General features: G+C 51.8%; 1 protein-coding gene across 4 annotated transcripts; it reads right to left on the reverse strand.

Moving 5' to 3' along the window:
• Positions 1-860: 860 nt before the first annotated feature.
• Paqr7 (progestin and adipoQ receptor family member 7) lies at positions 861-11905 on the reverse strand. Of its 4 annotated transcripts, XM_041653146.1 has the most exons (3): positions 11515-11905; positions 10245-10282; positions 861-2839 (listed from the first exon to the last, which is right to left on the reverse strand). In XM_041653146.1, the coding sequence occupies exon 3, from the start codon at positions 2816-2818 to the stop codon at positions 1781-1783; it is 1038 nt and encodes a 345-aa protein (XP_041509080.1). In that variant the 5' UTR covers positions 2819-2839; positions 10245-10282; positions 11515-11905; the 3' UTR covers positions 861-1780. The 4 variants fall into 4 exon arrangements, with proteins under 4 accessions (XP_041509080.1, XP_041509079.1, XP_041509082.1 ...); XM_041653145.1 differs by lacking the exon at positions 10245-10282 and having other exon boundaries at positions 11515-11897; XM_041653148.1 differs by lacking the exons at positions 10245-10282; positions 11515-11905 and adding an exon at positions 11083-11101.
• Between the last annotated feature and the right edge of the window lie 5398 nt (positions 11906-17303).

The raw sequence follows: 17303 nt of genomic DNA on the forward strand, positions 1-17303 counted from the left end.
GTATATCTCTTATAAATTTTATACATGTCATTTCATATACATTTTCACACGTGTAAGTTTCCTGTGTTGTCTATGAAGAGCCCCGGAATGTGTTGTCGGTGGAAGGATATGTCCTAGCTGATTATTCATTTGCCGTGCTGGGGATTGAGCTACAATCAGCTCGATCACCAGTCCTCTCTGAGACAGGGTCTTTCGGCTTCCCAGGCTGCCATTCTATCACTGAGCCTTGTCCTCAGCCCTTAGATTTTAAACACAGTTTAACTACCTCTAAAATTTAGTTAATTTTAAAACTGCTCTTTAATCCCTCAAAATGCCAAATATGTATATACTTCATACACAATTTTATCCTCAGATAAACATAAAACTCCCTGCTCCACAACAACCCCTCAGCACCCTGCTGCTTCAAAAGAAAAAAAAAAACTCCTTTAGGTGCTGGACAGATTGCTCAGCAGTTAAGAGTGCTCTTCCAGAGGATAGGGGGGATAGGGGTTCAGTTCCCAGCACCTACATGGCAGCTCACAACTGTCTGTAACTCCAAGAGCTAATGCCCTCCCACAAAAACCTTTTTTTTTTTTTTTTTTGGTTGAGACAGGGTTTCACTGTAGCTATTGAGCCTGTCCTGGAACTAGCTCCTGTAGACCAGGCTGGCCTCGAACTCAGAGATCCGCCTGCCTCTGCCTCCCAAGTGCTGGGATTAAAGGCGTGTGCTACCACTGCCCGGCATAGAATTTTTTAAAAAAGAGGCATAAGATGTGTTCACTGAAAACAACTCTAAATACAAACAAAATAAAACAAGAAACCTCCTTGTGAATGGGGCCCCCTCCCTGGAGCAGGAGTCAAAAACAGAGGAAGCTGTTGTCGTAGTCGCTTTATTGAATCTAGAACATATCAGGGACCAGACTCCAGCCTTACCTCCAGCCCCACTGAACCCCTGTTCTGCGTCTCTGGGTCTGGGCCCAGGTGTCCACTTCTTCCTGGAATGCCCGTCTAAGCTCAGGGAGCAGACTCCCCACTCTCCCCAGCCCAGGATTCTGAATGCCCAAGGCAGTACTATGGTTAGCCTGGCTTCGGAGCTTCCTTTGACAGCTCCTTAAGGCGCTAAGAGCCTGGAGTCCTGGGAAACAGAGCTAAGGAGACAGAACTCGGAATCCCATCCGAGAACTGTGGGAGAGAAGCTGGGAAGAGCGTACAGGACCCACAGGCCAATGCTGGATGCGAGGCTTAAGGCTGGGGCTGTGATGAACAGATGTGGGCAGCGGAGGGGATCTTTTGTCTTTGGAGACTCTCTGGAGCCCAGGGATCCAGGCTCGGGTGAAGAGGACAGGAAGATTAAAATGCTACCCATCTTTTGGCCTGTTTCTTTCTCCTCCACCAACGAAATGTGGTAGAAGGTGCCCCCCCCCCTTTAGGTTCAAATCTGACACTGGCCTAAGTTTCATCTCCCACCCAACAACCTGGAAACCCCAAACCAGGGTGCTGACCAAAGCTGAACCCCAACCGTTAATCCGTGAGAGGAGGCAAGGAAGGGACAGTCAGGAAGATCTACTCCCTTTTCTCTTTCACTCCCAGGGCAGGGAACTGGCCAGGGGGACTCTATACCAGTCAATCTCCGGATCCAAGGACTGGTTAGCGCCACCTTCGCCATTGAGCTTGTAGGCAGGGAGTCATGGCCTGCCAGATAGGAAAAACTTTACCAGACCTTGTCCCCATCTGGAGCCAAGTCCAGGCCCTTGTCCCTAGCGCCTTCTCTCGCCCTGCCAGCTCCCGCCCACGCTGCTTTTCACTTAGTCTTCTGATGGAGTTTGCACCGCACCAGCTGGCTGAGGAGCAGGGCTGTGAGAATGCTGCTCCCCGCGGTGAGCAGGAAGAGGCCAGAGAAGTTGTGGGGCCAACGGGCATGCAGAGGCTCATAGATGGGCCTCCGGGCCTGATAGTCCAGAGTCACCGCCTCTAGCTGGGCCAGTGTGCACAGCACCAAAAAGACGTGGAAAACTTGGTGTCCCTGCCCAAAGATGTGGCAGCTGCCGGGGAACCAACTCTCGGGCATGACAGTGGAGAAAAACGCAGCGGCCAGAAGAAAGAAAACCACCTGGCACTTGTGATAGAGAAGTGCGGGGTCCTCCTCGGCAGGGAGAGGGGACACTATGATGCGGTGCACCACGGGGCTGATGTCCAGCGCATACGCCAGCGCTGAGGGCACCTCCTGGAAAATGCGGCCCAGCAGGCCTGGTTTCTGGCTGTACTTGTTGTAGCAGGAGCCCGCACAGGAAAGCCAGGCCAAGAAGGCAGCCATGGGCAGGAAGATGGCCTGTACCTGGGCATGCCAGGTGGGCTCGATGGCATAGTAGAAGTGAACCAGGGCACTGCCAAACTGGTACACGGCTACGCCCACGTAGTCCAGGAAGAAGAAGCTGTAGTGCCAAAACTCCGACTTGGCCTGCAGGAGGTGCGCCAGGGCGCTGAAGGAGAGGTAAGTGAAGGAGGCCAGGACGATGATGAAGAGGGGCCGGGCGTGCGGGTCTTCCCGGAAGTCCGCACTCCGCACCAGCATGACCAGGCGCAGCAGCAGCGCCAGCGCCGCCAGCAGGTGGGTCCACACGTTCACAGCCTCGTTGTGCCGCTGGAAGAGTGTGCGGAAGTAGAAACACCAGGTCTGATGCAGCGGCCGGTAGCCAGCATAGATGTACGGCTTCCAGAAGAGAGGCGGCACCTCAGCCCGGTCCACCGTGAACACGGGCTCTGGCTGCAGGGGCTTCTGGCCCATGTGCCACAGGCTGGACAGCAGGTGGTTGAACTTCTGGGCTACTGCCATCGCCATGCCTGCGTCCTAGGCAGGGAACTTAGAGAGGGCAATGCAAAGTCAGAGTTCCTGTGTCTCCACCTGGGGCTCTGATGCCCCGGACTTCCTCCCTTCTCCCATACCCTGTCTTTAGGCTGAGTCTGAGACCAAAGAGACCCTTAAAAAAGGCAAGCTGTCGCCGGGCGGTTGTGGCACATGCCTTTAATCCTAGCACTCGGGATGCAGAGGCAGGCGGATCTCTGTTAGTTCGAGGTCAGCCTGGTCTACAGAGCTAGTTCCAGGACAGGCTCCAAAGCCACAGAGCAACCCTGTCTAGAAAAACCAAAAGAAAAGGCAAGCTCTCTCCCCTGGCATTCAAAACAGGGCCTGACATAAGTGCCCAGTTGAACCAGTCTAGGGCAAATCATGAGTGTGAACAGCTGTCTTCTAAAGGACATCGACCTTGAAGAACCGTTGTGGAAGGCGGTGATTGTCTTCCATGATTTACAGAATCGTTTTTCTGAAGGGGACACTACAGCCTTTGCATGACTTTGGTCACAAGACGCTTCTGGCACACAAAGCTCTTGGATGACTGTGTGCTGCAAATGGTACCCAATAAAGCGCTAAAGCAGCAGTGACATGCTCTCCTTCAGAAAAGCATATGAATTAGACCAGGGACCTGGGTATGAGGAAATACTTTACCCAAAAAACAACCTTGTGTGACAGTCAGTAAATACGCTTTTGTACGGCTGTCTGGGGCTCAGCTCATCGGAGGCTGCACCTTCCTGCTGAGTTCTTTCCTCTACCGACTCAGGCATTACAGGACCCCCGACACTCAGGACCCATGGAAGGGCCTCCTTCCATTGCATCACTCGTAAGGCTCCCTGCCGCAGTCACTTCCCTTTCAGCCCAGTTGCCACACAGCAGCCCAGCTGTTTTCTCTGCTTGAGCAAAGAGGAGAAGGGACAGGCTCTCTTGGTCTGTGAGTTTGTGCCACCGTCCATGTTCACTCCGGGTGACAATGACCATATTATCAGACCCAACTACCTCTTCCCACTACCAGGGACACCACTGACCACTCCCACTCCCACCCCATGTGATCTGCCCTTACTTCCTCCCCCAGCCTCACTACCTAGCCACAGCGTTCTTCGGTCCTTGTCGCAGCCACACCAGACTCCGGCAGCAACAACTTTGCACAAGCTGTTACCCTCTCCCGAGTCTCCTCCCCATCTCCATCTGGCCTACTAGGCAAACTCCTATTCACTCCTCAAAACCTATTTCTTAGCCAGGCAGTGGTGATGTACGAATTTAATCCCAGCACTTGGGAGGCAGAGGCAGGTGATATCTCTGTGAGTTTGAGGCCACCCTGGTCTACAAGAGTTAGTTCCAGGACAGGTTCCAAAGCTACAGTGAAACCCTGTCTTGAAAAACAAACGAAAGAAAGAAAGAAAGAAAGAAAGAAAAAAAGAAAGAAAAAAAGAAAGAAAGAAAAGGAGAAAACACACTAATACCAGCACTCCTTTCTTTCTGTTTCTTGACTGCAGCTACAATGTGGCCAGCTCTAGAGAATCACCCCTGAAGCCCCTGCCGCCATGCCTTCTGGACCATGATGGACTGTAATCCCCTCAGACTGTGAGCCAAAATAAACCCTTCCTCACTTTGGGTGCTTTTGTTAAGTATTCTGTCACACAGAGAAGAAAAAGTAACTAATATCTAAGACATGGTGACAGGGGCTGTTTTTCAATCTTTTTATAAGCACAGCATATTTGCCTGGCACCTGCTGCTTCATGCAGGCTTAACATTTGTGCTGGCTGGTTTTATGTCCACTTGATACAAGCTAGAATCACGAGAGAAGAGGGAGGGAGCCTTGGCTAGGGAAATGCCTCTATAAGATTGGGATGTAGGCAAGCCTATAGGGCATTTTCTTAAGTAGCGATCAGTGGGGGAGGAACCAGTCCATGAGGGTGGTGCCACCCCTGAGCTGGTGGTCCTGGGGTCTATAAAAATGCAGGCTGAGCAAGCCATGTGGAGCAAGCCAGTAGGCAGTACTCCTCCGAGGCCTCTGTATCAGCTCCTGCCTTCAGGTTCCTGTCCTGCTTGAGTTTCTGTTCTGACTTCCTTCGATGATGAACTACAATGTGTGATGTGGAAGCATAAGCCAAATAAACCCTTTCCTCCCCATTTGCTTAGGCCATGGTGTTCACCACAGCATGGTAACTCTGACTAAGACGTCATCATTGATTAACTCAAGCGTCTCTTGGTATCTGCCAGACAACTCCCTCAACAAGCTTTCTAGACTCAGCATGCAGGAGTTCTGTCCACGGATTATCAGATGTCTGGCAAGGCCACCTTTGTCCCAGCCATCGTATATGCAGGCGCTTATGTTCTCATAGCCTCTCTGCCACTGCCCCCCAACCGCCCAAAGGACACTTGCACAACTCAAGAGCTTGTATAGGTGACATCAGAACCTGCCCCAAGCCTGCTCTCCCTCCCTAAACCCCACTCTCTATGCTTCTTCTAGAGTTTGATGATCAGGAGGCAGAAACAGGTGGATCTCTGTAAGTTCAAGGCTAGCCTGGTCTACAGAGCAAGTTCCAGACAGCCAGGGCTACACAGAGAAACCCTGTCTTGAAAAACAAAACAACAACAAAAATTTCGATCAGTCACCCACCACTACACATGGTGGCTCCTCAGCCATGGAGAGCACGGAGCCTCTTGGGCTCCTTCGTCCCAGAGAGCCTGACTCGGGGCGGACTCAGGAAGCAGGTCCTTTAGATGGGCTATTAACAGGAACTATTAACAGTATCCACCCAAGGCTTCTTCCTTATCCCAAGAGACTGGACTTCAGCCAAAACAATTTGGCCTCTGTTCATGTCCACGATTTTGTCTGCAGAGGCAGACTGGCCTCAGAATACATCTTGGGTGGCTCACAAGGAAACTAGACCTTGGCGTTCCCTTCTAGACACAGCCGCACAGCAAGGCTTCTGTTCTACCAGGGGAACAGTGAAGCCAGAGGGAGCCCATGTGATCCCTGTGATCTTTTAAGTCCACTCCCAGGCTCCATCTCCCACTCCTGGGACTTCTCAAGGCACAAGAACATAGCAGAGGCTCTGGGAAGTTCTATGGCAAAGTGTCCTTAGCTTTGTTGAACCTATGTGTGCCAAGTTTACATGACTTAGGCTTCCGCCCCCAGTCATGAGTACATGAGAAAGACGGCTGAAGACAAATGTTTATTGTGACCAATTTTTTTTTCCTGTTTTTCAAGACAGAGTTTCACTGTGTAGCCCTGGCTGTCCTGGAACTCGCTCAGTAGATAAGGCTAGCCTCAGACTCACTGAGATCTTGCCTACCTCTCGAGTGCCGCCCTGCATAGTCAATTCTGGTAATGTCTCTTGGACCTCGTACGTCCATTTGGTGCTCAGATGGTGCAATCTAAGGGATAAAGAGATTCTTACTCAAGGGAGGGTGGGGAGGGAAGATGCATGCCTGTGGGACCCAGTGCTCTGCCTGCAAACCTGGACACTTATCAGCTCCTCTGCTGCTGGCCTGCCTCCCGTGACACCCGCCTGCACCTCCAGAACGGACTTGAATCAGACATTCGGGGCTTGTGTAAATAATGTTCTTAGGCTTCTAGTCTCCCTCAGTCCTACCCTCTCGATCTGCACCAGGGAAGCTATTCCTCAGGAGAGGGACAATACCAACACACAACCCCCATGTGCCTAGACATGGCAGGCCCTGAACACAGAACCCAGAGGCAACATTCTAGGGGGATAGAGGTCTCATGGCTTGATTTCCCTTAGGACCCTGGCAGGCACTACTCCTTATAAATAGATCTATTTTCAGAATTAGGCCCTGTCCTCTTTAATCTATAGATAGAGACCTCAGATCCAGAAGAAAGGAGGAAGCAAGGGCAGAGGTCAAGCTAGGGCCACATGGGAAGGGGTGATGGGGAGAGATCCTATAGCATCCAGAGTGATCTGCCAATCAGGCAGCCAGGCCTTGCCTATCCTGGACAGCCAGCCCAGCAAACTGCAACCCCAACCCCCACTCACTAGGCCCCTCAAATTGCACTGGGTACCTGGGGGTGTTTCTCTGGAGCCTGAGGCCAATGACATCTCTGTGGAACTGCACAAGATCACCAGATGCCCAGTGCTAAATGGCACTTGCACAGGTGAGGGACACTAGGGGTGGAACCTGGAAGTGTCCTGTGTGATGTCTCGGGAGGGTGGGACTGACTCTCTCCTCTCTCTCTCTCCTCCCTTTCTTTCTGACCCCCACATTAGTAAAATCCAGGCTCGGTCACAAACAACACCTCAGTGGCAGAAGTGTACTGCTGTCTGGAAAGCTGTGACGTACCCAGATCATACCTAAAAGGAAGAGCCAAGCCAGCTGGTACCAAGTGGCTGGGGTCTGGAGATGGATATCAGGTGCACCTGGTGGGTTCCTACTCCGAATTCATAGGAATCAAAAGAAAAGATAAGAATAAGAGAGTAAGCGAGCCCTGAAGGGAGGCGCACGCCTTTGGTCCCAGCACTCAGGGGGCAGAGGCAGGTGGATTTTTGAGTTCCAGGCCAGCCTGGTCTACAGAGAAAGTTCAGGACAGCCAGGGCTACACAGAGAAACCTTGCCTTGTGGTAAGGTGTGGGGACGAGGGGGAAGTAAGCGGTCACTTTCTTAGAAAGACTTGTTGGGAGATGAACTTTAGGGACAATCAAATCTGATGCTAGACCCCATAAAACACAAGCTCCATGATCTTGGGCCACTGACTGACCCTCTGGTTCTTAGCTCTCCTGCGGGAATGACAAAATCACACACCTTGCAGATTGCTGCAGAAATTTAAAGGACGGGAACTAAATTCGAATACCGTTTAGGGACTGGGACAACCGCTGTTTTTATAAATACCAGTAGAATGGTTAGAGAAATCCCAGCCTCAGATTAGCCTGATGGGTTCTTCAAAAATCTGTCCCTGGAATCAAGTGTGGCCTGGCGGGTGGCGTGAGGCCCAAGGTCCCACCCCAGCACAACAAAAACGAAAACCTTCCATCCAAGCCAACAGATCTGGGTGGAGTTGGGGATGGGGTAGGGGGGTTTAGGGGGCTGGGGGTTGGAGGGAACACAGATGGACGGACAGAAATCTGGTGTGGTGGCATCCACCCATAATCTCAGCACTTGGGAGGAGGAGGCAGGAGGATCAGAAGTTGAAGGTCATCCTTGGCTATGTCACAAGAACAAGGCCAACCTGGGCTGCATGAGATCGTCTTGGGGAGGGGTGGATAACTGTCCCCTGAAACATTTACCTGATCCTTGGGGACATATTCAAGGACTAGGCCCATCTCCTTGGCATGCAAAGGTCCACTGTTACTTTGTGGACCCTGACGACTCAGCACATTCTCTTAAAGTCGATTTTATCTTGCCATGAAGAGCAAAGTTTAACCTCATTAGATAAAGAGAATAAAGAAAGCCAGGATCCAGAAATGACACCGTGTACAAACGTCATCTCTCTCCCTTCCTCCACTCTTTCTTTTTCCTGATTCCCTCCTTTCGTCTTTTTGTGTGGCTTTGTACACGCGTGTGCATGCCTATGTGTTACAGGTTTGTACACGCTTGTGCATGCCCAGGTGTTACAGGCTATACATGTGTGTGCATGCCCAGGTGTTACAGGCTATACACGTGTGTGCATGCCCAGGTGTTACAGGCTATACACGTGTGTGCATATCCATGTGTTACAGGCTATACACGTGTGTGCATGCCCAGGTGTTACAGGCTATACACGTGTGTGCATGCCCAGGTGTTACAGGCTATACACATGTGTGCATGTCTATGTGTTACAGGCTTGTACACGTTAGTGCATGCCCATGTGTTACAGGCTTGTACACGTATGTGCATGCCCATGTGTTACAGGCTTGTACACGTATGTGCATGCCCATGTGTTACAGGCTATACACGTGTGTGCATGCCTGTGTGTTACAGGCTTCCATGTGGGTACTGGAGATCCAAACTCAGGCCCTCAGGCTTACCCAGCAACCACTCTACTGGCTCCGCCCTCTTTGTCCTTTCAGACAGGATCTCACCATGTTGCTCAGACTGGCCTTCATGACTCCCCTGCCTCTGCCTCCTGAGTGCTAGGATTACAGGTTTGCACCACCATGCCCACCTAATTTTCCATGTTTCTATGAACTTGTTAAAAATAAATAAATAGGGCTGGAGAGATGGCTCAGAGGTCAAGAGCACTGGCTGCTGCTCTTCCACAGGTCCTGAGTTCAATTCCCAGCAACCACAATGTGGCTCACGTCCATCTGTAATGGGGTCTGGTGCCCTCTGCTGGTATGCAGGCAGAACACTGTATACATAATATAAATAAATAAATATTTAAAAAGATTTTAAAGTAAATAAATAAATAACTCAGTTGGGCATGGTGGCGCATGCCTTTAATTCCAGTACTTGGAAGGCAGAGGCAGGTGGATCTCTGAGTTTGAGGCCAGCCCGGTCTACAGAGTGAGTTCCAGGACAACCAGGGCTACACAGAGGAACCGTGTCTCAAAAACAAAACAATAAAAAAATAATCCTAGCAATTGGGAGGAGAAGCAGGAGTACTGAGAGTTCCAAACCAACCTGGCCTACATATAAAACCCTGCCTCAAAAATAATTTAACAGGGCTGGAGAGATGGCTCAGAGGTTATGAGCATGGCTGCTCTTCCAGAGGTCCTGAGTTCAACTCCCAGCAACCACATGGTGGCTCACAGCCATCTGTAATGAGATCTGGTGCCCTCTTCTGGTCCGCAGTCATATATGAAGACAGAACACTGTATTCATAATAAATAAATAAATATTTTTTTAAAAAAACTTTGTCTTGATGGGCCTTCCATTTCAAAGCTTTAAAAAAATAATTTAACACCTACTTGGGGGCAGAAGGTGCATGTGGTAGCCACCAAAGATAAAGACTAGCAATCAGAAGTCTAGCCAGAGTTAACACTGGGAGTGTGGGAGGCAACGCCCCCAGAGGGGTCCTGAGGGGAAGACTAGCCGTGGAGGACCCCAAATGCTTGTCCTTAGGTGTTCTATCACTTAGCTACAGTAGCCAGCTTCCCATATGGTTCTGCACAACTTCAACCCCCAGGTCCACCTGGTGTTCCAGGCCCAGAGGCAAGACAGCACCCATGCTTGTCTAACACCAATGCTAACTCCAGAAGCAGAGCTCCCGGCAACTCCTGGGCACCCAGTGTATGGATGTAGCTGGGACCAGCGCTGGCAGGCCTTCAGGTCTCTCAGCAACCAAGTCACCTCCCTCTCTGCAAAACGATTCTCCAATTCAGCTCAACCAGTTTAAAGAAAAAGTCCCCCACCCCCCACCCCGTGGCTTCCAGGGTGGAACAAAAACCGTCTGTGTTTGTAACTGCTGTGGGCCTCTATTTGTAGTCAGAAATGTGACCAGAATGGAATGAGTAATTTTTAAGAAAATTCTTACCCGGAGCTCAGACACCCCACTGCTCCAAGGAGAGTATCCTGAAAAGGAGAGACAGCCCAGAGAGGTTGGGCCAGCTAGCTGCAGTCACCAGTACAGGACACAGGACAGGAACCTGAACTGCACCACTGACCAGCAAGGGTTATCTGTGACAGGGGTGGAGGCTGGAAAGGGAACTCTTTCACCAGGGGCGGGGACCTGAGGTACACAGTCCTCCTGACAGGAGCTTCTACACTGTGCTCCTGATATCCAACAAGTACAGGCCAGCCTGGAGAATCCACCAAACCTCACAGCACAGGCCTGAGGCAGACTCGGAGTCTGCAGGGATTGCTAGGGGAAAACCTCCCAGGGTAGTGCTGTGGATGGGATGATGGGTTCTTGTCCCTGTCCTTCTCTAGGGCAATCTGGCTTTCCAGACATTCAGGGAGGGGTCCAATACTGTGACCTGGTGGCCCTCCCACCTCCCTAGAACTTTCCTCAGGGTTCCCCACAGGATCTGCACCCCACCCCACCCACACACATCACACACACACACACACACACACACACACACACACACACACACGTGTCCCTTCCTGCCCCATTATCTCCTTCCTTCTAGAGTGAGGTTGTGATCATGCAGACCCCGCCTCTTGCCTATCTTCCCGCAGACCCCTCCTCTTGCCTACCTCCCTGCAGACCCCTCCCCTTGCCTACCTTCCCGCAGACCCCTCCTCTTGCCTACCTCCCTGCAGACCCCTCCCCTTGCCTACCTTCCCGCAGACCCCTCCCCTTGCCTACCTCCCTGCAGACCCCTCCCCTTGCCTACCTTCCCGCAGACCCCTCCCCTCCCCTTGCCTACCTTCCCGCAGACTATTTTGAAGTATTCCCTCCATCCTGCCTGCTCATAGACCATGCTCCGGTCCTGGTCCTCCTTCCCCCCTCGACACGCTGCCTCTGGTCCCCCCCCCCCCATACTTCTGCTTTCCGCCCCAAACTACAGTGTTCCCCACTATTCCTCTGTCCCTCCCGGAGGATGACCTCGGACTCTGCTTCTTCCTGTCCCCTCCTTGCTGCTGATTCCCGTGGTGGCCTCTCCCGACCCTACTGCGAGGTGCTCCCCTACTTGACTGTCAGGGTCCAGTTGTTCTCGACCTCTACCTCCCCTTCCTCTACTTCCGCCACTGGGCACCGCTCACATGTGGAGCTAGGAGCACAGCCCCCCAACCCCCATGCCCGGAGGAGGACCTCTCTACTCCCATCCCAGCCCCGGGATCTCCAGGCACAGCCTTACCTGTGGCCTGAGAAGAGGAGAGAGCTGTCTGCTGCGTCCTGGCGTTGGAGTCGCAGATAAGGGGGCGGCCACACCCCAAGCGCGGAGGGCGGCGCTGGGCACCAGGGACTTAGCCGCCTCCGCCACCCTGCAGCCTCCCGACTGGCGTTATGCAAGCTCGGGCTGCAGGAGGAGTCACTCCCGGCAGCATCCCAGGACTTCCTGTGGACACAGTACAGTCTGAAATAGGAGGTCCAGAGATCCTAGGCTCGGCAATGGGGCTACAAACTCCTGCTGAAGTTGGTCCACTTCCGCGAAGTGCAGGCTTCAGTCTGGTAGTAGTTGCAAGAGCTTGACATGAGATGAGTGTCCCAGCCAGTGCTCTGAGCTCAACCCAAGTCGCTCATTTCTCCCGGGGCTGCTGTAGTCCAGATCTACCTGGGGAGCTGCTCTCTGGCTTATCGAGGTCTCATCCCATGACCTCGGATAATTCCCCTGTCCTGGTTTGTCTAGACCTCTAGTGTCAAAACAGCCACTCCCTATTGTCACCTCTCCCTCCAGGTGTGGGCACATCCCTGAGCATTTTTTAAAGGCAGGGTAAATACTGGCTCACAGTGCCTCACGTACCACCTCCTGTGATGCGCAGAGACCCCGGAGTACCGAACAAAAATGGAGACCCAGACTGGATTTTGAAGACTGGGTCTCTGCTCTTAGCAAACTCTGGAGTCAGGTGCCCCGGGGCACACTAACAGGCTTGGAGCCTGGTGCTACCCAGCTAACCACGTGATCTTGGACAACCTTGCTCTCTGGTCTCAGTATTAGGGAGACGACAGTACTACCTAGCAAGACTGTTAGGGTTAGGTCAAAGGGCATGGGGTCCTGGGAAACTGCAGAATGCGTATTCACTCTGAACCGTGACGAAGCATATGACCTTAATGGAATAGTATGAAACCGGCCACTCCTTCAACAAGTTCAGACAAAATCCCCAATTTCCTAAATCCGTGGGACAAGGTGCCAGGCCTGCCAGCCCAGCTACTCAGAAGGCTGAGGTAGTAGGATTGTTTGAGCCCAGAAGTTCAAAGCCAGCCTGAGCAGCACAAAGCAACCCTGTCTCCAAAGGATGAATAAAAACTAAAGACATGCTGGGCATCGTGATGCATGACTTTAGTCCCAGCACTTGGGAGGCAGAGGTGTTGGGGGGGTCTCTGAGTTCAAGGCCAGCCGGGTTTACGTAGTACGTTCTAGGATAGCCAGGGCTACTCAGAGAAACCCTGTCTTGAAAAACCAACCAAGCAAGCAAACAACAAAAACAACAAAAACGCATGAATTCAGCTTCCATTTTTGGAAGGAAGGCCAAGCTCCGCTTGCTTTTATTTTTTGTTATGTTTGGGTTTGGGTTTTGTTGTTGTGTTTCTTTGCTCATTTGTATGTTTTTAAAGACAGAATGTCATGCAGTTCCTGCCTGGAACTCACTATGTAGCAAAGGCTGGCCTTAAATTCCTGATCCCCCTGACTCCTCCTCCCAAGTGCTGAGCCTGCAGGCGCCACCACATCCCCCCCCTCCCCCCAGCTTGTTTTCAAATCCACAGTTTACACTTAATGTGCTTGGCACATGACAAGCAATGAGCCAAACAGTTGCTATGGGGACCTCTCTTGCTCCAAACAATCCTGCGAAACAGGTACTATGTTTAACCCATGCACACAGGGAAGTGAGCTCGGAGGGGTGACCAGGGCCTTTTCGATGATCCGTTTAAACCTCTAGCATTCCTTTGAGGTGAATGTGGCAACCACTACTCTATGGATAGGAAAATTGAGGCCTAGAGCCGGGAAAGATGTGTCCCAGCTCAGGCAGCTTAGATGTGTCTGGCCCAGGCTCTGGGAAACGGCCCGGAGAAGTCATTCAGGCACTACCCACCCCTCCACTGTGGATATCTGAGAGCCCAGTAATTCCGTAAGGACAGTGGTGGTCAGCCACGGACCCCCATTGCCTGCCGACCCCATGCAGAGTCCGTCACATATGCTGTTCATCTGTAGCATGTTCTGTCATTGTATTTGTCTGTGGCTAAGGAAATAGCTTCCAGTGTGCTACCGGCCAAGGCCACCCAGGCGCCTAGCACTGGGCCCGAATCCAGGTCAGCTCTTATCTGTGGCACAGGGCTGGTATGAAGGAGTAACCCTGGGTGCTTCCTTCACGTGTCCTGCTATGCAGCAACTCCTGTCCCCAGCCCAGGCAGCAGGAAAACAGCACTGGGGACACCACCTCCCACAGTTCAGGCCACTGAGCGAGACAAGGACTCAATGTTCCAGAGACACAGACGGAACCCCCAGAATCCTTTGATGTTGTCCAATTGTCTCAGATACTAGGAACAAGGTCTTCAGTGAGGTTGGACTCCTGGGCCAGTGTCTCTTAAGCCTCTGGCAGAAGTCAAGAGGCCTCAGAAGCCAGGCTGTGAACCGGAAGTTATTAGGAAAGGCCTTCAAGGTCTCATGGTAAGAAAAAGGGACACCAGCAAGGTCACGCATTCATGATCTCTGCAAGGCACCAGCTGGGCACATACCCTCTCTGGTTACTTCTCCGAGAGAGAGACAGAGAGAGAGAGAGAGAGAGAGAGAGAGAGAAAGTTGTGGATGTCAGAGCACAAAGTATGAGACCATTCCCTTCTCCCACCACCTGAGTCCCAGAAATTGAATTCGTGTCCATCAGGCTAAGCAACAGGTGCCTCCGCCCACCGAGCCTCCCTGCCGCGGGTGCCTCGGCCCACCGGACCTTCCTGCCTGCCCAAATGTCTATTATCTCACACTTCACTTCCCCACCAACTTTTGCTCAAAATGAGAAACAAAAAAGTAGCCCTGGAAGGTTGAGGTTGGGCTCCATTGAAGGCTTCCTGGCCTCACATACAGCAAAGCTAGTATTGAAACCCTGGGGTCTAGATGAAGACTTCGGTTGCAGCCAGGCTTGGGGTAGAATGACTTTCCAGGTTGTGGGTCCTCCTGGGACCAGTACCCCAGAATGAAGACCCTCAGGCCCTCAGGAGCAAAGAGGACTTCCAGCAGAAGAAAGAGGAAGTCCAAAGGCCAACAAGACTGAGGACGGTGACTGATGGACCATGGCCTGGGAGCTGGGAGCTGGGAGTAAGGTGGAGCTTCTAGGGTACTGAAGGGAGAGACATGACAGAATTCTGGAGAGTGGGAAAGGACGGGGCCAGGGCTTCAACAAGCCAGGTGTCTCCTGTGACAACATGGCTTGGCATCTTGCCTGAGAATTCCAAAGAAAAATGGCCCAGCAAAGGCCTCAAAGTGGAGGGTGTGCATCTCTATGGAGACGGGCCGGGTATGTGTGCATCTCTATGGAGACGGGCCGGGTGTGTGTGCATCTCTATGGAGACGGGCCGGGTGTGTGTGCATCTCTATGGAGACGGGCCGGGTGTGTGTGCTTCCTGAGACACTGGACAGAGCCAGCTGCAGGAACACCTCCCCAGGTACCCTGAGCCTGGGCTGGGCCCCTCAGGATGGCTGGGAAAGGGAGTGGCCCCAGACAACCTGCTGGCAGAGATTCTCCTTGGCAGGGATCTTCATGTGGCGAGCCTACAGTGAGTCTCCAGTGTGGCAGACACAGGCCAGACCCATCTCTGCTTCAGCCTCAGCAGTGGAGGACTCTACCACGCCCACTGACTCCTCCACTTTCCTGCCTTGGGGACTGTTGGCTAGCGCAGACATTTGGCACCCTGGGGACACATTGCTGTCTGGGAGCTTTTGTACAGACCGGGCCTCCTGTCCAAACGGAGCTGTGGGCTGAGAGCAAGGTGGGGCTTCTGGGGACTGCGGGGAGAGACGTGACAGGACTCTGGAGAGAGTAGGATAGGACGGGACAGGGGCTTCAGCATCTTGCCTGTTTTAGAGAACCTGGGTCAATTCTCAGCACCCACAGAGCAGATGTACGGTCTGTTAACTTCAGTTTCAGGGAGATCTGACGCCCTCTTGTGGCCTCCTTGGGTACTGCATGCAAATGATTTGCAAACAGATGCAAACAAAACACATAAATTTTAGTTCCAGGCTAGCCAGGGTTACATAGTGAGATCTTGTCTCAGAAATAAAATCGGTAGTTTTTTCTTCCTGATAAAGTAATTGGGAGCATTTTTCTTAAAAATCTGAGTGTCAAGTTACAGGAAGTGTGAAGGATTTTGGCCGTGAAACCAGAACCAGTCCACAAGAAGTATCCCTTAAAGGTACTGGGGTCCTGAAGGCATAGGAAATCATTTTCTCTAGAACTAGGGGTCCCACCTTGTTGGGTGTGCTGTCCCTTTATGTATATTCGTCCCTAATCACTTTATTTACACGAATGACTAAATCCCCTTTAGTGTTTGGAGCTCTGTCCCTCACACTCTGTAGTGTGCACACCACACACTCATGCCCACTCTGAGTGATCCCCTCCACCCCCGGGTTTAATTCCTGCCTCATTTCCCAGACGTCTCCTTGCCTCTGATCTTTGGTTACAAACAACACTACACTGGCTGACCTTTCACCTACATCGTTTTTTGCTTAGACAGGATGTCTGTGGGGCAAAGTCCTAGACACAGAAGTGTTGAGTCCAAGAGAAATGGTTTGGGGAGCCACGGTGTAGAGCAGAGAACCTGGCCTCAAAACTTGCAAAGGGGCCGTCTGGTTCTGTTAGTGCACCACCTCCTCTCCCCTTTAGCTTGTGCAACTGGGTCTGCATCAAACTCCATGGGAAGGGTCTGGAAAGATGGCACAGCAGTTAAGGCTTGGTGCCCATGAGGACAGAAGAAAGCACCGAATCCCTGGGGAACAGAGTTACAGACGTACAGAAGGATGTGAGCCACCGAGTGGGTGCAGAGAATCAACCAGAATTTCCTGCAAGAGCAGCAAATGCTTTTAACCCAGACCCATCTTTCCTTTTCTCTCTCTCTCTCTCTCTCTCTCTCTCTCTCTCTCTTCCTCCCTCCCTCCCTCCCTCCCTCCCTCCCTCTCTCTCTCTCTTGAAACAGGATCTAGCTTGAAACTCACTCTATAGATCAGGCTGGCCTGAGCTCACAAAGGTCCGCCTGCCTCTGCCTCCTTAGTGCTGGAACTAAAAGTGTGTGTCACCATGTCCTGCTGAAGATTTCTCATTTTTCAGTGTGTGTGTGTGTGTGTGTGTGCTTGTGTGTGTGTGTAAATGCACACGCAGATATCCTAGAAGGCCAGCCTCTTCTAATCTAATCTAATCTAGAGCTGGAATTATGAGGAATCATGAGCCCCTTAGCCACCAACATGGGGGCTAAGTCAGGTCCTCTGGAGGAGCAGCAAAGGTGTTAACCCTTGAGCCACCTCTCTGGCCCCCAAGGACAAGCTGGGTTGTAAAGCAGCAACCCCCAACTGCAGAGTCTGTGTGCTGTGGGCCTTGTATTCTCTTTCCAAGTGTCCCCTTTGAGCCCAGGGAAGACTAAATAGCAAAACCATATAAATGTATTAACATGAAAACAGGGGAATAGCAGCGGTGGTGCATGTCTTTAATCCCAGCACTCAGGAGGCAGAGGCAGGCGGATCTCTGTGAGTTCGAGGTCTACAGAGTGAGTTCCAGGACAGCCAGGGCCACACAGAGAAACCCTGTCTCAAAAAAAACTCAAAAATAAATAAATAAAAAAATAAGTAAATGAGGACAGAAATGAACTTCCACAATAATTCTTGAGCTCTGAATGACCCAAGACAATGTTTTCTGACAAGCAAAACCCACCTGGGTGTGGCTCCTGGCTTTGGGCTTGTTTTCTGGATAGGCGAGAGGATCTTAGGGTGTGGATGGAAGTTGACTT

The sequence above is a fragment of the Microtus oregoni genome, unplaced genomic scaffold, assembly GCF_018167655.1.
Source record: "Microtus oregoni isolate MIOR12 unplaced genomic scaffold, Mior012 000005F_ref0000423, whole genome shotgun sequence".
NCBI classification, from domain to species: Eukaryota; Metazoa; Chordata; class Mammalia; order Rodentia; family Cricetidae; genus Microtus; species Microtus oregoni.

Excerpts from the sequence above, each read along its gene's own strand:
- Paqr7 (XM_041653146.1), bottom strand. The coding sequence starts at position 2,818 with ATGGCGATGGCAGTAGCCCAGAAGTTCAACCACCTGCTGTCCAGCCTG.